Source organism: Tubulanus polymorphus, chromosome 6, assembly GCF_964204645.1.
Source record: "Tubulanus polymorphus chromosome 6, tnTubPoly1.2, whole genome shotgun sequence".
NCBI lineage: Eukaryota > Metazoa > Nemertea > Palaeonemertea > Tubulaniformes > Tubulanidae > Tubulanus > Tubulanus polymorphus.
In genome coordinates this window covers 12,989,104-13,008,878 of record NC_134030.1, presented here as the reverse complement: position 1 = coordinate 13,008,878, position 19,775 = coordinate 12,989,104, and the positions used below count along the sequence as shown (strand labels likewise).

General features: G+C 39.1%; 1 protein-coding gene across 2 annotated transcripts in view; it reads left to right on the top strand.

Annotated features, from left to right (window-relative positions):
* The window catches only part of LOC141906743 (mitochondrial glutathione transporter SLC25A40-like), a 61,181-nt gene that overhangs the window by 9,401 nt on the left and 32,005 nt on the right, over positions 1-19,775 (top strand). For both annotated transcript variants that reach the window (XM_074796055.1, XM_074796054.1), the window contains exons 2-3: positions 5,674-6,051; positions 12,746-12,919. In XM_074796055.1, the coding sequence (XP_074652156.1) occupies positions 5,674-6,051; positions 12,746-12,919 (552 nt within the window). The remainder of the gene's footprint in view (positions 1-5,673; positions 6,052-12,745; positions 12,920-19,775) is intronic.

Genomic DNA, 19,775 nt, shown 5'->3' with positions numbered 1-19,775 from the left:
ACTGTTATTACTTTGTCTTATACATTCAATTGAGCTAGTTTGTCATCATTCTTATTCAGTAGAAGAAACTTCCTGGAAAAAGACCTTTCATTAGATACCAAACATGACATACTTTGTTGAAATTGGTCACTTCCGATGAAATATCAACATAAAGCAAGATGGCCGCCGTCTTGCGAGCCAAAATCTGAGATATCATGATATAGATATTTTTCGAGATGTCTTTTAAGGATCTCTGAAAGAATAACAAGGGTTTACACATTCATTTTAATACATTCATTTTTTCTGAACTTGATAAATCTCTTCAAATGCTTGTCTGATTCTTCTGCGGCAAGTGAGGATCTGAAAATATAATGCTTATTATTAGTATCTGAGCATCTTAAAATGCAGGAATATGATCTTAGGAACATTGAGATATTCTAGAAGAGGAATTATTGCTAACAATATAGGCCTAAAGGCCATATCGAATGAGTTATTTACAATTAATTGGAAGTTAATTAGATTCAAGATGGCCGCCTCAATACTCACCTTATGGTTCCCACGGTAACCGGTATTACCTAGATGTTTGATGTCTTCATTGTATTTAGGCTACCTCAAACTAAAGCGGCTGTTGAAAGAGGGAGGCGTCTAATGGGATGAATTGAGGCTTGTGATGGGCAAAAATAGAGGCGCGTGATGGGACAGTGAGGCTCCTGAGGGGATTTTTCAAAAGCAGCAAAATTGAAATATATAAAAAATATTGTTGAAATTGTGCTCAAAACAAATTGATTATCATTTAATTATTATTAGTAGTATCATTACTATTGCTTGGTTGATGTTTCTAAACTGATTGATTTTATTATGATATCATGAATATATTTCAAATTTCAGCGTTTTGAGCTAGGCCAAGCCTGATTTTCTGCTATTCTTTACTAAAATTCATTTAGCAAATAATGTATATAATTGGTATATTTAAATCAATTTGCAATAGGAGCCTATAGAACTGACTGACAGGCCTTGACAATCATGTCTGATTCATTTAAAAAATTATGTAGTGAAAAAAATAATTTCACCTGAAATCATATCAATATTCTCAATATTTCACAACTTCTCTTGAGGTAACCATGGAAACCAAATAATAATAATCTATATAATAATAGATATTCCTAGATAAACTTAGGGCAAAAATCATAAACTATTGATAACTAGTTATTCTATCCCCTTTATACATCATAACTTTTGATTTAACATCGATATTTTCATTACTTTACCATTTTTCGACTGGTTTCCATGGAAACCATAGTCATTTGGGATCAGATGAAAATTTTGGGTCTTTCAACTGTCACCTGAAAGTGCTATTAGTGTATTGCTCTTTAAATTTCTAGTCTATCTCTTTTAGTTAAAGAGATATTGATGTTTGTATACATGAAATATTGCCTTCTTAGATCACAGTTTTTGTGTATTGGAAACATGAAGACACTTTTCGCTCAAATTTTCAAACTTCAATTTGCGATATCTCAAAAACTACTGAAGATAATTCAAAAATTTAAAAAGCATATTGTTATTTGAGCCCTCCCCATTCCAACAAGCTTTCTTTCAGTAAGATTGGAGCTATTTGAATTTTTTATGGATATGGCTAATAATTGGAGCCTATCCAAAAAGTCTTCACTGAAAGGGGTAAAATGAAGAAAATAGGGATCAAGTATAAAATATGGTAATATATTCCCTCATTGTGGAAGCTTAATATAAAATGAAAGAGTGATTCGGTTCATAATTCTATATTTTAATTATAACATCGGCAATCCCAACATTCCGACACTCCCGACATACCGGCAATCCGACATACCACGATCCCAGCGCCCCTCTATAATTAGGAACCGAACGCCCCACAATCCCGACACCTCTGTACAGGGGAATATAAAGAACCAAACGCCCCACGACCCTAGGGGAATATTAGGAACCAAACACCCCACGATCCCGGTATTTCTCTACAGGGGATTATTTGGAACCGAACGCCCCAGCCTTGCAAATATATATTCTCAAAACAACTGGCCTGGTTAAATAATGACTGGGATGTCTGTATGTAGGTTTGCAGCATTGCCGGTTTGTCAGGAGTGTCGGTATGTCGGATTGCCAGTATATCAGGAGTGCCGGTATGTCAGGAGTTTAGGGATGTCGGGAGTGCCGGTATCTCGGATTTTCGGTATGTCGGGAATGTTAAGATTGGCAAATCTTTGGTCAGCATTGTGCGTATTGATACGTCAGGTAAAAAGGCCATTGGACTACTTTTCCATATTTTAAACTTGAGCCGAAAATAGACTTCATGATTTGAAAGTTTTACAATATGCAGAGATGCTAGTTTTCCGGAAATATCCGGAATTCCGGAAATTTAGGATCGCCGATGTCAATTCCGGAAATTTGGTGAGAATTCCTCGCGGCGACCAGTAATGGCACGGACCGTAAAAGCGTTCGTTTGCTTGTACTCGTCGTCGCTTCTGTGTTATTTTATCTTGGTCTCCGTTTCTGAGGATGTTCTGCTACAATGTATATATGTGTGCTTGTTGTGGTATCTGTGCGTGCGTAGGCGGAGCGCCACTGTTGTGACGCCATTTCCAATTATCTTTACGCGCCGTTGTACATCGTCCCGCTGATGGCCAACAATGTGAAGATGCACGTGGTAATAATTAAGATGATATTTAATAAGTATCATCTTAATTATAACCATGCGCGTGCTTTGTCCTGAGGCACGCAGCTTTGTAACTTTCCTTTTGCCTGCAGCTGTCAAGCGGGACGGTCTGCAAAATGAGCACGCACGGAAAGCGGTATAAAAAATAAATTTAACTGGCACTGGCTAGAGTGTTAGGACAGTAACGGGGACTACTTATCGAACTACATTCGTAAGTTAGACTTAGCTGGCGTGGCGTACTGCGTCGTTTGTAAAGACCAGGTCAAATACGGTAGTGGCGGGAAAAAAGATATTCTTCGTCACCCGGATAGGCAAAATGCATTGGCATGGTTCCTACAGCCCCTCAAATCCAGACTCTACACGCAGTCACACTTCACTCACAGAGAGTGAAACTATCAACGAAATGATATTAGCCGAATATGGCAAAGTATTTACTTTCGTTATTTGGCCGTATGTTATAGTATTTACTTATCGTCGGCCTACTGATCTGTTTGGTTTCAAAAAATCGGAACTCCCCAGTGTCTACCGTGCAAAACTACCCCAACCGCTATTCACAAGTAGTCCTCGAGGACAACATCCTTCCACGCCTGGGAGCAGACCGAGAAAGTTATCATCAGTATCATCAATATGGAATGACACAACCTACACTTCAGGTCTACCGCGCAAAACTAACCTCAGGGTTTTGAACATTAATTGTCAAAGAATTGTTTAGAAAGAAGCGTCATTTAAGGCTTTGTTAGCATACACCAAACCAGACATAATCTGCGGTGCCAAGTCCTGGCTCTCGGGGAACATAGTTTCCTCTGAAGTCTTTCCTCGGGTCACCGTCACCTTGCAAGTAACTCGCCTCGTTTCCCTCACTTCTGTGCTGTGTAAAATGTTAAATCATATTGTTTGTAGACATCTATTGGTCCATTTTGGGGAGAATAATGTACTCACAGATCTAAACCACGGTTTCAGGAAAGGTTACTCCTGTGACACCCAACTATAATGCACCTTTAACCACTTTGTCAAATCATTTGATTGTCATAGACAAAAAGACGCCATAGTTTTATACTTCTCTTAAGCTTTTGATCTGGAATCATATAGTTAACTGCTAGATAAACTCCGAGGTCACGGTATCGACAATAATATACATGCCTGGATCAAATCATGTTTATCTGATCGTAGTATGCAGGTTGCAGTTGATGGTGAACTCTCAAATCCAATACCAGTTAAATCAGGAGTACCACAAGGGACTGTGCTTGGAACATTACTATTCCTGGTTTACATAAGCGACCTCCTGTTATGCGTTAAATCGTCTGCGAGACTCTTTGCCGATGATTGTCTCTGAGAAATCCGATCATTCACAGATCACATCACCCTACAGGAAGATCTAGAACTTTGGGCCGCCTGTTGGTCAATGAAATTTAATGCTAAGAAGTGTCAAGTTCTTAGTATTAAACCTTCCCGCGATAACTTCAAGCACTCATCATATATGTATAAGCTCGATGAACATATCCTGGAACAGGTTACCTCCTGCAAATACCTGGGATCAGTCTGTCGGAGGACCTATCGTGGTCACCTCACATTGGCAATGTAGCTAAGCGCGGAAGTTCCACTCTTGGCTTTCTTAGAAGAAATTTGCGTTTCTGTTGGAGAAACTGTAAGCAGAATGCATATGGCTCTCTAGTAAGATCTTGTTTGGAGTATGGAGCGGCGGTCTGGGATCATATCATTAAATCAGATATTGACAAGTTGGAACGTGTCCAACGTGGCGCTCCCCGGTTTGTGTGTAACGACTATCATTCAAGGGATCCAGGTTGCGTCAACTGTATGCTAGAAACCTTGTCGCTGCAGGACCTTAGTGCTAGACGTAAAAACATCCGGCTCGTTCAGTATAATAAAGGTTGTTTGGGGGTTGGTGCCCGCCATCCGCTGTCCACACTACTATTTACAACTGGCTAGGGCTAAACGCCTCGTCAAGCCTAGGTTCAATCCAGACTTTGTAAGGTCAAGCCCGATTGCACGTAGTGTGTGGAATAACAGTAGCTGTTTTGTGGTACCGAATACCAAAACCTCTGAATGTTCGAATTCATTCTTTGTGCGGACTACCATTGACTGGAACCATCTCTCTGAGGAAGTAAAACGCTCCGTCGACTGAATCCTTCAAACGGTGACTCTCGTCTATTCTATGAGTGCAGTTAACCCTCTACCCCCTTTGGATTCATCCAACTGCTCAATGTCAGATTTCGTGTATGATAGGTCCCATACAGCGGATTCATATTCGAGACTTGAGTGAATCAAAGCAATGTAAGCTGTACGTTTCTGTTTCTGTGGAAACCTTCTTAGGTTACAGTGGAGGAATCCTAATGTGGAATTGGCTCTACTGGTGATTTTGTTAATATATGGGTAGGCCCTATGCCATTTGAGGTTATCAGTTATCTGGACTCGAAGGGGAGCTGGTAATCTGTTAGAGGATATGTATATGTTGTTAAAACTTAAATCTGGTTTGCAAGGAGCTTGGTGGTCTAGTGGAAACATGTTAGGCAAGCAATACGCTGGCCCAGAGCCAATTGGTGACGATGTATGGTCAAATGGTGGAAGTAAACCCGCTGCCGTATACGGCTAAATCTTATAGAGAGCATATCAAGTGGGCTAGCTCGGTCAGTTTTGGTGGTACATTTCAGATAAAAGTGTTCTTAGGACCAGACAGGACTGGCAGTTGCTCCTGTGATAATGCATTAAAACAAAGAAATGTTTCTAATCAATCTTTTGTTCGAGCTTGATGAAGATATGACACAATATTACTGACTGTTACCTAAGATGATATTTTAATTTTCAGTTAGGCCTAAATTACAATTGCTAGTTTCAAAATAGATTTTCTGTCCCTCAAGATTATGCACTAGCGCCAACTGTTTTCTTCGATTGCTCTGACCATTCAAGTCTCATTGTTCCTATAGATTGATCCATAAAAATATAGACTGTCTGTATTTTCATGGATCCTAAGTTTGATTTGTGTATAATTTCAGTTACGCCATTGGATGTGGTTAAAATCCGACTACAGGCTCAACAAAAACCATTCCATATGGGTCAGTGCTTTTTATATTGTAATGGTTTGATGGACCATGTGTGCGCATGTTTAAATGGACAAAATGGTAAAGCCTGGTATAAGGTACCATTACCTGGCTCAACATTTAATGGTACCATTGATGCATTTGTTAAAATAACACGTCACGAAGGACTTCGCTCTTTATGGAGTGGTTTGCCACCAACATTGGTGATGGCTGTGCCAGCTACAATGATTTATTTCACTGCGTATGATCAACTTAAAGTTAGGATGGGCTTTAATGAATCTGGTAACAAGAATAAAGTTTGGATTCCAGCTGTAGCAGGAAGCATGGCTAGAGGTAGGCACTTGTACATTCTGCCAGCTCACAGTGTAACAGTCGACAACGCGAAACTGTGATCGATCGATTTTGCTTTTTTTTACACTCCGTGGTATTTCCGGGTTCCCCGGGAACCCCGATGACGTAGATACGCGATGACGTCATCACGTGGAAGCTTTTAAGATGGCGGACATTTTCGTTTTTGTCTTGTGAAAATCGAGCAAGTATTTCCTATTTTTCATCAACCATGAAAAATTAAGGTGAGTTCAACGATAATTATTTCATTTGCGTGATGTTTCATTTTCTCAAAAACGCCAGCCCTCTATACTGTCATGTGTTTTAAAGTTAGTAAATGTGGTTTTTAAGAGGGGATCGATTCCGCACTTGACTTAAAATGATCCGCCAATTGAAGTGTCTAGACGGGTCGAAGACGAAATCCGCCATTTTGGACATGAAAACGACCTGATTAATTCTCCTTATTACATTAATTTATGGTATGATACTTGTTCAAAACCACTTTTATTTAGTGAATTTGAGTGTTTTAAATTTGTTACTGGTGTAAAGAAATCATTTTAAGTTTCTGAAGTATGATTTTGAAGTGCCTTTTGAGGTGTTTACAATTTTCGTGATTTGATCACGTGACCGCTATACTGTGCTGCGATTGGTCTAGACCACACCAAAATAAAAACATTAACACGTGCTTTATTTTCCTAGAGTTTTTAGGCTGATACACTGTTTATTTCTATGTTTTTGAATGAACAAATCAGTGGAGTATATCAACCAGATCTTCAAAACTGAAATTATATGGCCTATTTTGTCAAAAACGTATAAATAAAAGCAATTTAAGCATTTATTTTATTACGAGAAATTTATTTCTTTATTTTACAGATGGATGCCCTTACAGAACAATATACTATATCTCCAGATGCACCTCAACCAGTAGTTTGGAAAATGGGCACATTCAATTTCTCAAACAGAAGATTTCAAGTACCGGTACCAAGTCAAAAAACGCTGTAAATTCTGAAGTTGCTGATCATCTGAAAACTTGCGTTTGTGATCCAGCGCAATTGCCTGATCATAAAAATTTGGTCTCTGTCATAGGCCGTTCTATTGATAAGTTCAAGAAAATTAAGAACCCCACCAGAGATATTTCGAAAGTGGAGCAGTTATTCAATGAGCGTTTCAAACTTCCAGCAAGAGTTCATTTAACAGAACCAATTGTTGAAGTGCCAGTGACTCCGGATAGTGTAGCTACGCCAGGTACAAGTGATTTAACTCTCACCACTGCGCGACAATCTGAGCAGCAGTCATATAAACGTCGTATGAACTTTGGCTCTTCATACTCGCCTTCTCCAAAAAAATTTAGAACTGATTGTGCCAAATGTGTGAATCAGCGGATTGCAATTAAGGAGGTCTCTAAGTCGAAACGCAGTCTTATATATCAACTTAAATCTACAGCGTCTCCCAGAACAGTTCAGCAGTCACTTAATCGTAAGAAGAACATTGAAAGCAGTTTACGTGCTAAGGCTAAAGCTCTACATGGAGACCTGAATCAAAAGGAGCGTAAGATTAAAGCTTTAGAGAAAAATGTTGCAACGTTACAGTCAGAACTTGATGATAGTGAACATTCAAAAGGAATTTTGGCGGCAAAGTCTCAAATTGACATTTTGTTAAAAAAACAAAAAGAGATGCAGTTGATAATAGATCGGTTAGAATCGCAGAATTCGGATTTAAAAAAACAAGTGAAAGATCTTCAGACCTCTGTTGACACTTATTCACAGTAACTGGATGAAGAACAGTCAGTTGCTAAAACTATAAGTGTCAAGAAAGACAAAAAAACTTATTCAGATTCTTTTCGAAGGGCAGCTTATTTGTGTCTTCAGAGTCGAGTGTCCGTTGAACAGGTTGGAAACGTTATTGACGGTGTGCTCAAGAACCTGACTCCATATTCAGTAGATAAAAAACCTGATGCTTCTACTGTTAGTTATTTCAGCTATGAACTCGGTGTCCTCAGTGACCTTCAGGTGGCAGAGGTGTTAGTAAACGAGGATAATCTTACCATTTCATGGGATTCAACATCACTGTCGGGTGAGCATGTCAACGAGGTACATATCAACACATGTAGTGTCCCACCATCTAGTTATATTATGCAAATAGGAATCCTTTCTGGTGGTGAAACCGGGGACTATGTACAACACATAAAAGATTCGTTAGATGACGTCATACAGACTTATGCTGCTTATCATAGTATTTCAGCATCTAGTGTACAATCAAAAGTGATCGGTCACTTGAAAAATGCGTTCAGTGACAGGGTGAATGTAAATGGATCTACAGTGCGTGCACTTGAAGCCGATTTGGATATTAAACTTTTATATTTGAATTGTAATGTCCACCCGTTAGAAAGTGTAGCTCGTAAATGTCGTGAGTTATTAAAAGAAGAATTTGATCAAGATATTGAAAGTTACACTTATGGTAGCAACTGTAGAGCAGGAAATTTGTTATATGGGCTATCAAAAATGAGATTCAAACAAGGTAAAGGGGATCCTGGTGGATTTAAACTGTTTCTGTCTCAAAATGGTCTCAGCACTGGTGCATTACCCCGTTATGTTGGAAATCGTTTCCACGTTATATTCCATCTGGCTGCTGTTGTCTTCAGCTTACGTGATCTACTAGTTACTTACCTGGAAACCAGATGTAATGTTAGTAATCCATTGAAACCTGCGCTATTAAAGGATATGAAAAATCCATTGATCTTGACTCACCTGAGAGTGCTTGGTATCATAGGAAAGCTATTGACTGGACCATGGATGAAAGTCTTTTATGCCAATACTGCAAATTTGACTAACCTCCAAACTAGTGGATCTATGAAAACATGTATTGCTAAACTGAAAAATTATAAAGATGACCCATTGATGGTGTTGAGAACCAACACTGATGTTTTTGGAACTATTTTGATTGGTGACGGTGTCGCTCAAGACAAGACATTCATGGCACTTCGGACACCACTCTCTGATTCTGAGGAAGAGCAACTGTTTTGTTCTATTGTTTCCAGTTTGATGGCTGGTTGTATGAAGTCCTGGAACGTCAGCTACATGATTATATTAATGGTGATTTAGCAAATCCTTCAGAGGAATTGCTCAAACAAACTCAATCTGTTCCTACTCATAACATGTTTGCTGAAAGAGTGATGGGTTTGGCTGATCATCATTTTAAACGAGCTCCGAACGCCACTGTTGGTTTTCTTGATGGCAAGATAAAATCGTGTCAGAATCAAACTATAGAATGGCTTGATAGCAAACCTGTAACTGAACAAAAAAATATTGTTGCGTTCAGTGTGAATCGTGCTCGCTACATGAGGAAAATAATCACACAAAGGTCAAAGTCAATAATGAATGAGCGGAAAAAGCGCAGTGACAACAAAGTGCAAAAGTGTGATATGAGCCATCGTAGAAAAATGGAAAGAGCTATCAGGTCACTGTATGAAAATGGTGACCCTGAACAATTTTTCAAGGACTTTGATTGTAATGCTGAAAAAAAAGAACTTATATCCAAAATACTTAATGATGTCAACAGCCTCAGTGACCGCCTCATTGAACATTCTTGGCATGACTTGGAAAGTGCGGAACAGTCCACCTATTTGGGAAAGATTGTTTGGGCTAAGTCCAAAGCTAAAATTCCAACAGTGCGCATTGCTTATTGGACAGCCAATGAAACGTTTCAGGATGCTGAAGATTACAAGCTGACCGTTCCACAAATCATCTGCGATTTTATGACTGGAGATCTGACATTTATTAATTAGCTTGAAGGTATGAATCGGTGAAATACTTGTGGATATATATACCCACATACATGCCTTATTTCTGTTTTTTTATGGTTAGATTTGGAATCTACAAGTAAAAACCTAAATTTTGATACCCTACAAGGCATGGTTAGGTTAGGTGGGGTGAAATCGTTAATTCAATATGGCCGCCATAAAAAATCTAATATGGCCGCCAAATAACGCACAATTTGGCTTTATTTGTTCTAATTTCTGTATAACTGATGTGTTATGATGTTGCAACTTGTTTTCTGGGCACTGTTATCTTAAAGAAATGTTTGCAAAGCTCAGCTACCCTTTAGACGCGAAACTCACATCGAAGGTCATATGAAGTTCAAGGTCATGGTGACCTTTGTCAAGGTCAAGGATATTCAAAAATTTTGTCTCGGGTTGAAAACCTTGGGATGTATGTCTGCTGAAAATTTCATGTAGTTATCTTTACTGTGAGAAAAGTTATGGCTGTTTCAGTAAGAAATCTCATAAAACAATCACAGTTTTTCAGTCTTTTGTCTAGTTAAATCAAAGACAAAAGGTGACTAATTTCCATACACTTAAATTTTAATATTTCCGCTACTAGGTGAGCTAGAAAGAAAAGTTATATACCATTGGCTTTGTTTTTTGCTCTTTCACATGAAATTGGTTTCAGGACTCTATCTCCTGTTTGAAAAAAATTTACAAGTGCCTACTAGAGGTATATTGAATTATTTCCCTTAGTTGATCCATTTCTTACCTTAACAATGGTAAACATTTCAAATTTTATTTTTCAATTTCTAGTAGGGCCTATTCTGCTTCATTGTGTTATTCTTGATATTTGCATATTGTTTAATATTTCTATTGCTTAAAAAAGTGTGTTAAAATGTTTGTTTAAAATGCAATGGACTATAAATTGGCCTAATTAGCATATATGCCATCGATGAAATTCCGTCCTTATTCGTTTTGTTTGTCAAATTTCATTACTAAGAATGAGCGTCAGTACAGTCAATAATAATAAAGTACCTTGGGTTGAATTTCAAGACGGCAATCGACAGCTTTTGCCGACGATGTATAACGTAACCGTTGATGTATCTTTGTACCGACGGCTTCAAAATGCCGTTGACAATTTCAATCACTGACACCAGATTTTGAAAATTCTATAAAGATTCTGAAAAGTTTGACATGAAATCCAAAGTTACTGCAGCTGATGCCATAACTGTATGCCGTATGGTGCTGCCACCTTGCAAAATTCCTGCGCTGGCATCAACAACTATTTCCATAGAGTGCTGCCACCTAACAAAAACAACTGCTATTAACATGAATTTTGATCTGAATTTTTAGCCCACTTGGGACTTTAGTCCCAGCGGGCTATTGCGTTCACTTTTCGTCCGTCCGTCCGTAGACGGAATCCAGTTATTTTGGGAAGTTTTGAAGATGCTTCAAGGTAATGTCTTGATATTTGGTTTATACGTGTATCTACCCTAGACATATCTTCAGCCCAAAAACTGGCCCTGTCAGAATCAAGATGACCGATTGGCAGCCATTGTTGTTTGTCAAAATCAGCACTTTTTACACTTTTTGAATTTTTTTGGGGAAATTTTGAAGAAGCTTAAATCAATTACCTTGATCTTTTGTATATATTTGAATACCCCAAGGGCCCATCACCATGAGAAAAATTGGGTCAATCGGACTCGAGATGGCCGTCCTATGATATTTTTAGTGCCCAAAAATGTCAATTTTGGCCCAAATTCTGAATCCTGTACTTTTACTGGTTTACCATTTCTCATTGCAATTTGTGAAGGGTATTCTTTGGAAAGGGATGTTTTTTACCTGAGCCAGGTATTTTTGATCGGCCAATTATGACGCAATTGCCGGCCATCTTGGTATCATCAGTACTCATTCGTAGGTGGGGAAAAGTTTTTCCACATTATATTGATACCTAAGCATATTTTGTTACCACAATCAATTGCAAAGTTGTAGCTCATGACATTGTTTATGATTGTGGTGAGTTTTAAGGACATTAGTTATTCTATATGGTCACCGGGGGGCGTTGAATAGTAGAATAACTTAGTATTTCCTTAATAAGATAAAATCCCACTATTTACAGATTAAAAGAATTTAAAAAGACGATGATCTCTAGGGTGAGATCGAAAGGTCGTGTCTTTTATATATTTTTGATTGAATAAATAAATTCTGGTTTTTAAATTCTTTTAATCTGTAAATAGTGGGATTTTATCTTATTATCCGTTCACCATGTTTGAGTGTGGTTATCGTTCTATTAGTATTTCCTTATTAGATTGGTACCTAGGCATATTTTGTTACCCTGATCAATTGCAAGGTTGTAGTTCATGATATGTTCTATGATTGTGGTGAGTTTCAAGGTCATTGGGTTTTGCATATGGTCACCAGGGGTCGTTGAATAGTAAAGTAACTTAGTAACTCCATATCAAATTGGTAACGAGGCATATTTTGTTATCACAATCAATTACAAAATTTTAGCTGCTGACATGTTCTATGATTGTGGTGGGTTTCAAGGTCATTGGTTTTTGTATAGGATGATCTTAACTTCTTCATTACCACTTGTGATGTATATTTACGTCGCAAATATTGACCTCTCACCATGCATGACGTATATTTATGTCGCCGATATATGTGTTTACTACAATCGCTGGTGTGGTGAGTCATTTCACTGCTGGCGTGTAGCCATACTATATGCTTGTCTGCCTCAATTTAGTTCCAATTTTTACTCATAGATGGAGGATTAGTACCTCTAACAGCCTCTAATATCGAATTTATTTGAATTGAATTATGCCATTGGGTTCGAATCCTGGTGAGGTACGTTACATTATCTGCTGTAGTGAAGAGGTTAAATACATCTTGAGTAGTTTCGATCAACCGATTACCACGCAATTTATCATCTTACAGTGTTTGCTGCTGCAGTGATCAGTCCACTTGAATTGATTCGAACAAAAATGCAGTCACAGAAGTTAAGCTACATGGATATTGGTAAGGCAGTGAATCTGGCGTTAGAACGAGGAGGTGTAATGTCATTGTGGTCAGGACTCGTCCCTACAGTGCTACGTGATGTTCCATTCTCAGGTATGTAATTACTTTAAAAAATATACAAAATGATAACTTTCTAGCCTACTTGGTCATGGCCCAAACGGGCTTTTGCATTCACCTTTTTTCCATCTGTCCATTTGGGCACTTGTTCATTCATTCGTAGACACAATGTAGTTATTTTGGGATGGATTGTGTTGATATTTGGTTTTTCAGACACTTCTTTCCCCCCAAACTGATCGGCTGTTAGCCAGTGTTGTCAGCTGAAATCATTAATTTTTACTCATTTTCAGCCCACTTGGGACTTAGGTCCCAGCAGGCTATTACATTCACTTTTCGTCCGTCGTCTGTCTGTCCGTTTGTCCGTAGACGGAATCCAGTTATTTTGGGGACTTTTGAAGACGCTACAATGTTATGTCGTTATATTGAGGTTACTCATGTATCTACCCTTGACAAACCTTCAGGCCAAAAACTGGCCCGGTCAGATTCAAGATCGCCGACAGGCAGCCATTGTTGTTCGCCAAAATCAGCACTTTTTACACATTTCAAGTTTTCGAGAGAAATTTTGAAGACGCTTTGATCAATTACCTTGATTTTTCATATATATTTGTATCCCCCAAGGGCCCAGAACAGATATCTTTATTAGCTGAGACAGGTATTTTTGATCAGGCAATTATGACGCAATTGGCCACCATCTTGGTGTCATCAAGTACTCATTCATAGGTGGAAAAAAGTTACCTAAGCGTATTTTGTCACCACAATCAATTGCAAAGTTGTAGCTTATGACATGTTTTTTGATTTTGGTGAGTTTCAAGGCCATTGCCTTTTTGACGCCTTATAAAATGTTACCACTATGAAACCTAAACAATGTTAACCATTCAGCGTCATTTTACAAACGACAACCGTAAATCGATGTGCAAAACGTCACAGGTCTATGTGTACACATACAAGCTATTTGGCAAAATATTATTGACAAAGATGTAGAATGGCTTCCTATGATTATTAGGCCAGCCGTAGGCTGAGCCTATTACTATACAAATGGAGCGAATTTAAATGACATGGTTTCCACACAAAAGGCTCTTTTGCTTGCCAAGTGAGGGCATATTCGAACAATTCACGTATTTAAGCGTAATCCATTCTCGGAATCGTAGCGAGCAGAATTTTGAAATAGGGTCTCATAAAAATGTTTTCTGCATTTTTCACGAAAGTTAAATCGGGAAAATTTCAATTTTTATCAGCCAATCAGGAAGTTGTGTCTTCCCTGTGATTGGTTTATCTGAAAATATCAGCAGCTGTTCACGTGAATTATCGCGATTTCATTACTGGCGCTTTTGCGCATGACGTCATGTATCAACACGCGACAATACTTCCGCGTTCGCTACGTGTTCGCTGATTGGCCCATTTACTGGGAAATTCCACAGAAGCCTAATGTGGTTTGTTACAAGCGCTGTGATTGGCCCGACCCGATTCTGGCATGGCTTTAGCTTAGTGGGTTCGAATCCCTTGACGGGTGAAGATGATGGATCGTATCTATTGAAACAAATAAGTTTCCCGGTTGGGCAGCCGCGGATATCTACCGGAAGTGTTCCGGTTCGATATTTTGAGGTTTCTTTGAATTTTGGAGTGATATTGAAATCCGGTAAATACCAGCGGTAGATTGTGAAAACCCATTGCATGATATTTGTATTACTTAATCAACGAAAAGCGTCGGGGCCGCGCCAGGAGTTTTCGTGATTCAAGTAGCGCAATAGCCTACTTCTTCGTGTTCGTCCACCTCAATTTTCACTCCGCCGATCTCTGACACGGCTCTGTCCCCGTCGACGCTGTGATTGCACTTTCGTACCACCAAAATTTTTTATTTCTATATCAGGGAGGTCTGGAGAATAAAAAAGTCAAAATTTGGATATCACATAGGCCTGATTTCATCGAATAAGTCGACCATGGTCGTTACGTTTCCGTACTTATTACCACCTAAAACCGTCTGAACAATTTTGTCACAACCAACATTTCGTTTACAGAAATCAGGTGTTCACGTGAATCCGCGGTATCGTCTACTGTTTTACTTCCGGGTTTTATTTTAAGATTTAAAATCGTATTTCAAGATCGATTTCTATGAAATCTTTAGTTGATTTGGTGTTTGGGAGGAATTTTTATTTGCTCTACAGAAAATTCATCCTTGACAATTGCGCAAGGTTCGCGAAAAAAAGGTTTTACCAAATCGGGTGTATGACCTTGATATGCTTATTAGCCATGTGCCCGAATTGCAAATTCAATCAAATTTTATTCTGCCAAAAAATGTTAAATACAATTCGCTTTCCGAGAGTTAATGGTATGCTGCATGGAACAAAGTTGTTTTGAGATGGGTCTTGAAGCTATTGAGGTCGAGAGATAACCATCTAGATAGTTCGTGTTAGTTCCAAATTTTTGAAGACGCTTCAAGGTAATGTCTTGATATTTGTTTTATACGTGTATCTACCCTAGACACATCTTCAGGCCAAAAACTGGCCTTGTCAGATTCAAGATGGCCGACTGGCAGCCATTGTTGTTCGCCAAAATCAGCACTTTTTACACATTTTTGAAGTTTTCGAGGGAAATTTTGAAGACACTTTTATCAATAACCTTGATCATTCGTATATATTTGTATCCACCGAGGGCCCATCGGCATGAGAAAAATTGAGTCGATCGGACTCAAGATGGCCGTACTGTGACCTTTTTTGTTCCCAAAAATGTCAATTTTGGCCTGAATTCTGAGTACTGTAGCTTTCTAATGGTGCGCCATGTTTCATTGCAATTTGTAATGGGTATTCTTTGGAAAGGGATCTTTTATATCCAAGAGGGTATTTTTGACCAGGCAATTATGACGCACTTGGCAGCCATCTTGGGGTCATCAGTACTCATTCGTAGGTGGAAAAAAAGTTTTTCCACATCATAATTGATACTTAAGCATATTTTGCTACTATAATCAATTGGAAAGTTGTAGCTCATGACATGTTCTATGATCGAGGTGAGTTTCAAGCTCATTGGTTTTTTTATGGCCACCAGGGGGCGTTGAACAATACAATAACTTAGTATTTCTATATAACATTCGTTCCTGCTGTCTGTGTTAACACACGATTTTACTATGTAAATGATATTGAGCAGGGAGTGTATATTGATAAATATAACCCACAGATTACATCATTTATAAAAAGCAAATCTGACAGGCTGGCCATTGTGCCCCTTGGGGCTCTTGTATAATGACCTCTATTTGAACGTCAAAATGTTATATTGCATTGAATATCATGAGAAGACGTATTGTAATAGTAAAGGATGTATGATTATATCAGAAGCGGCAGGCATATATAGCATTGATAAGTAAATCGGATTATTCGGTTAAATGGCGGATGTAAACACGATTTGGAAGTCTGATATAAAAGTCAGACCCTGACATGGGGATGCTGGTGGAATGACGAAGCTATCTAAGATCTGTGTAGGGCCGGCGTGAATTTCATCGGCGGCTACAAGCGGTCAATATAAAAACATAAACATATAATTTCAATATTCAAATGGTTTAGAAAATATGTTCGATATTAGGGGTATGCAGGTTTCATGAGATTAGCAATTTATAATAGCATAGCTGTCATATACGGCTCCGCATCCACTGATGGCATGTGTATTAGGTGACAATTCAATTCAATTCTTTATTGATCCATTGAAATTCCGGGATAAAATTCCCAAATTCAATTAAGTTACACATTTTAAGATAAGAAAATACGAAATACAAGACACACGGGTAATTCATACAGAATAACATAAATAAGTTATTTAACCCTTTTAGTGCGTCTACACCGCAACGCGGTGTATAATTCGGTGATCGACTTTGCTAGTACACCGCGACGCGGTGTACCGTTATTCACCGATAATTTTCAGTGACCGTACCCTGGCGCCACCTTCTGACAGTTTCTAACACTAATTTACATACGTAGGAATACTATAGACACGCGCCTGTAGTAATATGCGGGTAATATTGCAGTATTATAAGTATTGATTTCATCGAGTTGTAAATCGTAGCGTTTTGTTTTTTGTACAAAATGGCGGCGCATCGTCCGAAGCGGCGTAGATTTACGCTGGATCAAGCACTGGATTCTATATCTATGGATGAAGATTCCGACCAGTCTGGGGATCGGGACGATGAATTAGACGCTGGCCCCTCACATGTTGACTCCGATTGGGAATATTCAGATAATAGTGGCGGTGAATTATCGGAAGAAGGTGAGGCTTTTTTTCTATTGGCTATAGCAGTATACTAGTTGGCCTAATGTACTGTACAGGCACGTTGCCGTTGAAAACAAATTTTGATTGCCGCGGCGAATTGTCGATTTTGACAGGTTCTGTGGTGAATTTACTACTACATGTATGTGTCAAAAACATGGTATTCGAAGAAAAAAACGTAATTCAGTAAATTATTGCCGCGGTATTCGTCGCTGCAGTTCCAACGCCACACTGTAGTGTAGGCTATACCCGTAGTGTATACCGTGATGCCTGCTGATGTATTGACAGTGTGAAAATACATGAAATCACAGAATATACTTATAATTCATAAGAACACTCACTCATTCCATAGGCCTACTTTAATTGTAGCGATTTCCAGGATGCCCGGCGTTTTATATAATGATAATCAAAACATTTAGGCCTATAAATAAAGCGCTCCAATATCCAATATCTGCCTATTCTAGTGTAGGCTATATTTTGAGGCTGCTTATTGACAGCTGTATTCATTGGCTTTAGCCCTAGGTCTATTCAAAAAGGTAGTCATACAATCAATATAGGCCAATATTACACTAATTATTTCATTGTTCTCTTTTAGATTCAGATGGAATAACTTTGAATGAAACACCAGCGCCTGAGGCCGCCAGTGACGCTAGCAGTGACCGATTGAGATCACGGAGCAGCAGTTCTCTTGATGGTAGGCCTGATTCACACACTCTGCCAGTATTTGTTTTTTTTAGCCCACTTGGGACAATAGTCCCAGCGGGCAATTGCGTTCACTTTTCGTCTGTCGTCCGTCCGAAGTCATTTGTTTTTGTATACGGTCACCAGGGGGCATTGAATAGTGGAATAACTTAGTATTACCATATTATTTTGGTACCTACGAATATTTTGTTACCACAATGAATTTCAAAATTTTAGCTCATGACATGTTCTACGATTGTAGTGAGTTTCAATGTCTTTGATTTCAAGATATGTTCACCAGGGGGTGTTGAATATTGAAATTGTCAGATTGTTGAGAATTTCAAACCACTTTCCAAGTGGGCGTGGTGTCCCTGGACCCCTCGTTCTACCTGAACTGCAAGTTATTTTGGCCAATGCTAATTAGTTCATTGTTCTCTTTTAGATTCAGATGGAATAACTTTGAATGAAACACCAGCGCCTGAAGCCGCCAGTGACGGTAGCAGTGACCGATCAAGATCACGGAGCAGCAGTCCCATTGTAGGTAGGCCTGATTTACAAGCGCAACGTGGACGTGGGCGTGGTCCTCGCGGGCGGGGACGCGGTGGTCGTGGAGGCGGTGCACGTGGACGTAGAGGGCGTGGACGCGGTCCTGGTGCACGCGCTGCACGGCCTAACATTCCCCCACCTCGCCAGTGGGCTGTAACGCAGTCACCTGATTACACCCCCATGGATATACAGTTCACTGGACAAGAAAGGTTGCGCATACGTATACCCGAAGCAGACAAAAATAATGCATACACATACTTTTCGTTATACATGACAGACACAATTATTGATTTGATTGTCCAGGAAACAAATCGGTACGCTGAACAGTACATCCAAAGTAACAGGGAAAATCTGAGTGATCATTCCCGTGTCAGTCAGTGGACGCCTACAAACCCAAATGAAATTCGAACCTTCATAGGACTTGTACTCCTGATGGGAATCGTTCATAAGCCTGAGATACCCATGTATTGGTCAACAGATGAATTATTCATGACACCGTTATTCGGCCAAGCGATGACAAGAGATCGTTTTCAATTGCTCTTGAAATTCTTGCATTTCGCTGATAACGAACACCCAGACTTCAATGTGCAGCAGGAAAATCGTGATCGTTTATACAAAATTCGAAATTTCGTGCGTAAGGTCAGGCAGTCATGTGCTCGTGTTTATTCTCCTGGTGAGAATATTAGTATTGATGAATCTTTATTGCTGTATAAAGGGCGCCTGATATTCAAGCAGTTTATTCGAACGAAACGCTCTCGCTTCGGGATATAGTTTTATGAACTTTGTACAGCAGACGGAATCACATAAGATTTCATGATTTATACTGCGGAGAATCTATTCCGAGATCACGCGGACCCAAAACCTGAAATGAAACAAACCGAAAGAATTGTAATCAATCTAATGCAATCTTATTTGAATGAGGGACGTACGCTTTACACAGATAATTTCTATACTTCACCTGATTTAGCGCAATATCTGCTGGATAACGGGACTTACCTGTGTGGTACAGTCAAGGCAAATCGTGCTAATTACGCCGCATGTTTGAGGGGCACTGAATTAGAAAAAGGTGAGATGGCCTGTGCCCAGTCGGATGATAGATTTCTAGCTGTCAAATACCGCGCATCTCAGGATAAGGCCGATGGGAAGCCAAAACAGGTTTTCATGCTAACGACTAAACATACTGCTGATATGGTAGAGACTGGAAAAAAAGATAGAGATGGCAATAACATTATCAAACCACGCTGTATCAATCAATACAATAAGCACATGGGAGGCGTGGACACTGTAGATCAACAGTTACATACAATGCCAGCAATCCGAAAAGCGTATAAGTGGTATAAGAAGATTTTCGTAAGACTTCTGCTGCAAGTTTGCCTGAATGCAAACAAAGTGATGAACAAAAATATCAATGGAAACA